Here is a 7,773-nt window from a genome sequence, read left to right on the forward strand (position 1 = left end):
GATATTCTTTATTTTTGCAATTCTCACCAAGCGTTAGATAATTTTAGGCCTTTAATATTTATATTAAAATTGATTTAGATATTTAATCAAATAATTCACACTTTTTTACACTAAAAATATTACGTAGTCTTTTCTTTAAAATAAGTTTTCTTTATTCGATTTAGTCTATGCGTTACATACATAAATTAATATACTTTTGTTTATATATTTTATGACAGCATACGTGTTATATTATTTAATGCATATATTTATATTTATAAATAATGATTTTTTCTTTATCTTTTAATAAACCTAAGTCTGGTCGGGAACCACATTTGTGGATTCTAAAGGGTGTCTAACCCCTTCCCTTTGAATACTTTGAACCCTTACCTAGAATCTAAATTGGTTTCGTAGATTAGAATAAAGTTATACTTGTTAATAAATAAATAGGTTTCCTATTTTTCCTTAAAAATTAGGTGACGATTCTGTACAAAATCAATTCTTTTTAAGTCATAATGTCGTGCTCGTTTTGACCTTAGGTAAAAATAGGATATGACAAAAAATTTGTAGTAAAATATTAAAATTTTCTATAATTAAGATTCAAATTACCAGAATTTATGTTGTTTGCCCATATATAAACATTTTATCCTTTGCAATCTTTAGCCGTTTGAGAAGTCAAGAGCTCAAAGTTAACTCATACTAATTACCAAAATTTTGACTTACTGTACTATCTGACTTCAATCCAATCCACAACAAGAAGTTATTCCACTGGGAAGATGACGGCGAGTTCTTTTATGATGAAAATAATATGGTAACTGAAATTGGTAACATTATAAAATCAGCGTAGCCTAATTCATGCAAGCTTTAAATTTGATCCAGGAAAGATGACGGCGAGTTCTTTTATGATGAAAATAATATGGTAGCTGAAATTGGAAACATTATAAAATCGGTGTAGCCTAATTCATGCAAGCTTTGAAATTTAATCTAGGGAAGATGACGGCGAGTTCTTTTATGATGAAAATAATATGGTAATTGGAGTTGGTAACATTATAAAATCGGCATAGCGTAATTCATGCAAATTTTGAAATTTGACGGATCAGGCTAGGCGAAAGTTCAATTATATATTGTTTGAACTTCCTCGTGGAGCAATTTACCTTTATTACCCTCGGACTCATCCGTAAATTTAGACTTCTTGGTTTTTTTTTTTTTTTTTGTAAGTTTAAAGTGGTAAAGGTAATTTTGTTATTTTAATCTTTATATCATTAGATACACGCATTGTTACACATTCTATCCCGCATATCACCATAAAAATAATACATGTTATGTATAATTTATACCAATATTATTTATGCCAACAAGGGAAAAACAAAATATGGTCTAAATAATTCTAAATTTTGTACATTGTACAAGTAGGAAATGAAAACCAAACAATAATGGATGATTCAATACAAAATTTAAGCTATATATAAGTTAGTTAATTGCAAATGAAATATAGGGGCTATAAGCAACAGAGCCATCATTTTCATAATATTTCTGGTACGTAATCTTTTTGCATCATTGTTGAAAAGGATAATCAAAACTCAATTATATTATTAGCCTTGATTCAAGGATTCTTCACAACTGTGCCATCGTTTCCTGCAAGAGCCATATACTTATCCTTCCTGGTAAAAGTAGTGCACTCATATGAAAGAGCTTCAGCAATAACCTTCTGAATGTAGTTAGCAACTTCATGACTTGATTTCCCCGACTTACAAGTGAACTCGTGTGATAATTTATTCAAGAATGTAATTTCATATGTAGGACGTGGGTTCATGAAAAAGAAAAACATGTCCATCCATTTCCACCCTCTAGCTGTTGTACCATGAAACATGCTCATCTTATTCACCATTGCCACTGGCACAAACTCATCAGTTAACTCAGCAAATAATGATGAGAACCTAAGAAGATATGGTTCACGACTTGTAGTACCCTCTGGGAAAATTGTGAGATCACCTTCTTTTAACAGTTGTTTTATAATGGATGTATCAGAAGCTCGTTCTCTTGTGAGTCTAACTGTTTTAATGGGTGCAATGATCTCAGAAAATCGTGAAAGAGAGTATGTAACAGCTGTGATAGAGCGACCCAACGCTGCAGAGAGAAAAACAGCATCGCAAAGAGTCCTGTGACAGCAAACAAAGAGTACGCCTGATTGGTCTCTAGATTTCATTATAGGGGGTGGTGGGATGCCCTTAATGGTAAGACGGATGCCGATGACCCAAAATGCATAGCACTGAAGGTGCATAGGGAGGAGTGACATGGTACTAAGCCGCACACATGCAAGGAGAAAGCCGAATGGGATCCAAAAAATGATGATAAGAGCCATTAAGGGTGTTGGTCTTTGGACCAGGCGACCGTCATGGAAGATAATGGGCTTGTTAAGCTTATTTGTAGTTACAGCCTTTACTTTCGGCCTTGATAGAATCAAGTAGTACTCCTTACACAAAGTCATGAATGGAATATCACTATCCGAATCACCCAACCCAATCTCAGGTTGAATCTCTCCATAGGCCTTTCTCAGAGCATCGGCCTTTTTCTTCCCAACAAGAACTCCTGGAGACCGGACAAAACCAGTTGCCCTACCTTTATATATTTCAATCTCAGTTCCTAAAACCATATCTACCCCCAAGTAATCTTTCAAAAATGGTTCCACCATAATCCTAGGGTTTGTCGTCAAAACACATCGTGTCCCACACGATGAGAACACTCTCCAAGACTCAAGATGAAGGTCCTCTGAATAGAATTTTGGCAGCACAGTACGTGCTGCTGATTCTATGTCAGAAACCTTCATCCCAGCAAACGTTGCAAATATAAGAACTTGAATTCCAGCTGACTCCGAGATGAAATAATAAAGAATCCCGGCAAGAGGTGAAGCTAAAAGAAGAAATAGTAACCTTAAGACCCCACAAAGATCAAAAGCAACCAGGGCAAAATAAGGGAAAGAGCTTCGACTTCGTAGCAAAGTTCCATCCAAGTTAGCTACTACTGTATCCTTTTCTCGTCCTTCTGATGTGCACTTCTCAATAGTGGCAAACATTGTTATGCCCATATTTGTCTCTACCAAGAATATAATTCCTTAATGAATAGATTTTATTATGTCCAATTACAAAACATTCTATATTTATACCCGCCAATCTTGTAAAACTATATTGATTGAGATAGCTAGGTATTTAAAAAATGGGATAACTACCTGTTGAATTAAGTTTACCCTTATTAATGCTTCTTGGAAATTCTTAGAACCAACATAAGATAGGTTAGTTAAGCCTACGAAAAGAAATCAACAATAGTGAGCACCTCAACGGTAAACCAAAGAAGTCATCAATAGTGAGCACCTCAACATTAAACCAAACAGATATATTTTTTATGCGATTTTTGGTGGTCCTCAAAATTGATTGCATCCCTCTCTAGAGAAAAAAAAACTAGAAGAATTTTTTTTTTTAATTAAAAAACTAAAAGGAATGTCCAAAACGGCTGATTTTCAATTTTCTACTATATAGAAGAGTGAAAGTGGGACGATCAATGGAAAATTCATTATTAAGTTCAATATACATGGGCAACTATTAAATATCAACAAAATATCTACTATCCTCGAGATAATCCTGGAAATCTCCATTTACACTTTCATTCTTCTTGTGTTTTTCCCTTTCTTCTACTGCTACAGTGAATAATAATTTTGTTTGGGGGAAAGCAGTGGAAAGCTTAGTGTATGGGAGAGGTACGACTGATTTTGGAAAATGATTGTTTATAAGTCAAAATTATTTTAGAAGAAGAAGGTTGAGAGGAAAATTTTTGAATGAGCCGTAGATTTGTTTTAATTTGTTTTCCTAATTTAGTTGAAATCTTAGGGTAGTTTCATCTTCTTAATTATAGCTTCATCATTTACTTACGTGTCTGCTTCAACTTTAATTTATCTCTTTCACCGTTCTTCTCCACATCTCTAACATTCTTGTCATACAATTTTCCGCTATGAAAAAGTTTTGGCCAAAGACATCGATAGACACTCAAACTTGTTGTCAAACTTCACTTAGACCCTAAACTATGACTTGTACCTATCAGACCCCTAAACCCCCCAAATTTTGTTCCAATTGGGCATTTTTTGCCTACATGGCACTGCGCGTGTTGTTTGGTCGTGGGTGGCACGTGACTCGTGAAAACGCTATCTATGTGGCAAAAGTTAACATTATTTAACGTATACTTTTGCCATACCCTTCAATTTCCCTCTATTTTTAACCTAATTTCCTCTTCTTGTTTCTTCATTCTCTGCTCCGTAGCTGATTTCTCTCTCAACTTCTCTCATCTCAATATCAAATTTATCTCATAATTTCTCTTAAATCAATTTTTTCTCTCATTTTCGATGAGAAAGTCGAAAAATCCCGTTAACATTGAGGTTCCCGATTTGTGTTATTGTTCCGAATTTTATCCATTAAGAACTTCAAGGACTCCATCAAATCCTAGTTGTAGATTTTTTGGATGTAAAGTTCCAAAGGTTTGTATCATTTTCACAGATTTTAATTTTATTTTTTTGGTGATTTTTTTTATTATTCTATGGATTTTGCATTTTAGGAAAATGGTGGATGTGGGTACTTTAGACGGATTAATCCAAAACCTTCGATTTTTGTGCATCAATATCCTGAGGTAGAATCAAGCTTAATAATAAAGTGCAAAAATGGTGAAAATCTGTGTGATCGATTGAAGCAAAAGCTCAAAGACGTTGAACAAGAGAGGGACACTTTGTGTGAGAAATTGAAAGATAGTGAAGAGAAGTTAATTGCATTGAGGCAACAACTCAAAAAAGTTAAACTTGAAAGGGAATGTGCCAAGCTCAAATTGAATAGACTTGTTCTATTTCAATTCTTATTGTTCTTACTGTAAATTGGTTCTTTAATATGGCGTAATGGCTAGTTTATTGTAGTTGTTTGGTTAGTTTAGTTCGTAATGGATTTGTAATGGTTAGTTTGTAGTAGTAGTATTAGTTTTTTGTAGTTGTTTGGTTAGTTTGTAGTAGTAGTAGTAGTTTGTTATAGTTGATTGGTTAGTTTGTAGTAGTAGTAGTAGTTTGTTGTAGTTGTTTGGTTAGTTTGTAGTAGTAGTAGTTTGTTGTAGTTGTTTGGTTAGTTTGTAGTAGTAATAGTTTGTAGTAGTTGTTTGAATGAATTGACATGTTTTGTATGACAATCTCATTGTCAATTGGCTACTTTGTGTATAGTTGTGTAGCTACTTAAGTTAACCATATAGCCTATTTGTAACTACTAAAGGTATTGATAAAAAATGAACTATATTAGAAGCAGCACATCATATTAAAATTGCTCAAGATTGAACTAAAAGTGCAAGCGGCTGGATATCATATTAATGCAGCTCAAAATTGAGCTAAAAACTGCATACAGTAAATAAGGTGTTCAAAAAAAGCTCAACATTGAGTATAATAGTATTCGACTGCGGCATACACCAAAATTATTAACTGCTGCCTAAGAAAAAGTTGTTCAAAAACTAGTAACACAATTTGTTCAAAGTCATTAACCTTCAGTACAGTACAAATCATTTCTAAATGAACTACTTCTTTGAAGATCCAACTGATGAAGAAGACTTGGCTGCATCCACTTTTTTTCTCTTATTTTCTTTCATTTGTTGCAATTGTGTGCTGGTGACTACATCTTTTCCATTCCACTTTAGGCCACTAGGTTTAAAACTAATATCTATATTGGTTGGTGAAGCACTCTTTAAATTTATACCTCCATAAAGAACCCTCTCACTTGATGTACCATGCTGCAAAATTAGACATAATTGTAAGACAATGAACATTGAAAGCTTGAATGAAAACATTATTATAGGTAAATAATGAGATAGAGAGAAATACATTGTACACTTGGGTTCCAGTTGCTAGATCAGAGTAAACACCAAAACCAGTTGCAGGCCTTTTGTATCCAGTAGTAGCAGCAAATGAAGTAGCATTGTATGGCCTCTTGTTGGTTGGAAAAGGTGGTACTTGACTTGAAGAAGCATTTCTTCCACTTTCAAATAGGGTCCCTCTTGCATTGGCTATTTTTCTTGCCAATTCTCTACCAATCCCTCCTTGACCTCTACCAGAACCACCTCCCTTCTCAGCACCACATTGACCCCTACTATAATTATATTTACCTCTACCAGCAACACCTTGACCTCTACTAGAAGCACCTTGACCTCTACCAGCAACACTTGACACCTTTCTTTGAGGTGTTCTTGGCACAACAGTTGTGTCAGCACAAATAGATCCTAATTGGCTGGATTATGTAGTTACATATATATGAAAGGTGGAGATTGACTGTGAATAAATGCAACATAATATTTTCAACAGTTTTCAATAATAATATTAAGTAGGAGAAGAATATTAAGGCAGCAGAACATATATAACTTACTCTTGCTGTCTGACTTTGAGTGTAGGTATCTCTTACCATTGCACTGGTGTCACCACAAATAGAACTTGATTGTGGTGGAGGTGGATTCCATGAAGCTGCAGGCTGAGTGCTAGGTTGACTAATATTACTGCTCTCATACCATTCTAACATACAAACAGAAATATGAAAAGTTAAGAAATATGTTAACTTTACAAAGTATTATGAAATTCATTTAAGGCTTACCATTTTGGCACACATAGTCTTATTATGGTCAACTTGCTTGTACCTTGAATAGGTGATCTTGACACTTGTTTTTGAGAGTTTACCCCACTTTTTTGGCTCATCCTTGCTCTTCCTTCTATTTTTGCCAGGTCCGCCTGGCATCTTTCTTGATTTTGGAGGTTTAATTGATGGGTTTGTGGTTTCCGGCCATATTCTCATATTGGAAATTGGTTGCATGAAATGGCTATAAGACTTAAGAAAGGTTTGCATAAAATGATTTTCATGAAAAATTTGGTGGCTTACCTTTAAGTATCTCTAAAGCAGATAGGTTTTTGAAGTGCCTCGAGTACTGCCATATGGTTGACCTGGCCTACTTTGGTAGTAAATACACGTGGTCAAACTTGTGCAAGAATAACAAAATTATCCTGGAACGCCTTAATAGATGTGTTGCGAACAATGAATGGATTCAGTTATTCCCAAAATCATCAGTTAGACACCTTCCCCGAAATTACTTTGATCACTGTCCTTTACTTCTTCTATTAACTACCCCGATAACCACATCTCATAAGCCTTTTAGAATGGAGACCATCTGGACTACTCACCCTCAGTTTTCTACGGTCATTAGGAACTCTTGGCTGAGAATGAATAATGAACTGCTACCTTTTATCTCTTGCTTTCAAACTTAGGTAGCCATTTGGAATAAAGAAGTTTTCGGGAATATATTCTATAAGAAAAGATGCATCCTGGCTCGGTTAGGTGGAATCCAAAAATCCCCTCACTACCCTACGAGTAATTTTATCCAATATCTGGAAAGTTCTCTTACTCAAGATCTCAATGAGCTTCTTCATGTGGAACAGGAATTTTGGAAGCTTAAATCTCGTATCCATTGGCTTAATGAGGAAGATGAAAATACTAAATTTTACCATATGTTCACTATTCATCGAAGGTGTAAAAATAGGATCTTTGCTCTACGAGATTCCGTTGGAAACTGGATAGATGATAGGCAAGAAGCCAGAGACCTTATCATTTTCTTCTTTTCAGACCTCTACTCTACGAACCTTATCCATTCTAATAGGCAAGCCCATCAGGCTTGCAACCACTTCATCACTAAATTAGACACAAACTACTTAGAAAGAACGCTCTCCCACAAGGAAATTATGAACTC

The 7,773-nt window shown here is 34.8% G+C and overlaps 2 protein-coding genes across 2 annotated transcripts; one reads left to right on the forward strand and one right to left on the reverse strand.

Moving 5' to 3' along the window:
• Nucleotides 1–1,478: 1,478 nt before the first annotated feature.
• Nucleotides 1,479–3,064, reverse strand: LOC107844993 (glycerol-3-phosphate acyltransferase RAM2-like). The gene has a single exon (XM_016689296.2). The coding sequence runs from the start codon at nucleotides 3,062–3,064 to the stop codon at nucleotides 1,583–1,585; it is 1,482 nt and encodes a 493-aa protein (XP_016544782.2). The 3' UTR covers nucleotides 1,479–1,582.
• Nucleotides 3,065–4,369: 1,305 nt separating this feature from the next.
• On the forward strand, nucleotides 4,370–4,887 carry LOC124887856. The gene is made up of 2 exons (XM_047397773.1): nucleotides 4,370–4,501; nucleotides 4,579–4,887. The coding sequence occupies exons 1-2, from the start codon at nucleotides 4,370–4,372 to the stop codon at nucleotides 4,885–4,887; spliced, it is 441 nt and encodes a 146-aa protein (XP_047253729.1).
• The last annotated feature ends 2,886 nt before the right edge of the window (nucleotides 4,888–7,773 follow it).

This window comes from Capsicum annuum, chromosome 10, assembly GCF_002878395.1.
Source record: "Capsicum annuum cultivar UCD-10X-F1 chromosome 10, UCD10Xv1.1, whole genome shotgun sequence".
Classification (NCBI taxonomy): domain Eukaryota; kingdom Viridiplantae; phylum Streptophyta; class Magnoliopsida; order Solanales; family Solanaceae; genus Capsicum; species Capsicum annuum.

Bases quoted from the DNA above. Each gene is read 5' to 3' on its own strand.
- LOC107844993 (XM_016689296.2), bottom strand. From the start codon at position 3,064: ATGGGCATAACAATGTTTGCCACTATTGAGAAGTGCACATCAGAAGGA.
- LOC124887856 (XM_047397773.1), top strand. From the start codon at position 4,370: ATGAGAAAGTCGAAAAATCCCGTTAACATTGAGGTTCCCGATTTGTGT. The intron at 4,502-4,578 runs GTTTGTATCATT...TTTGCATTTTAG, and splicing joins TTGGATGTAAAGTTCCAAAG to GAAAATGGTGGATGTGGGTA.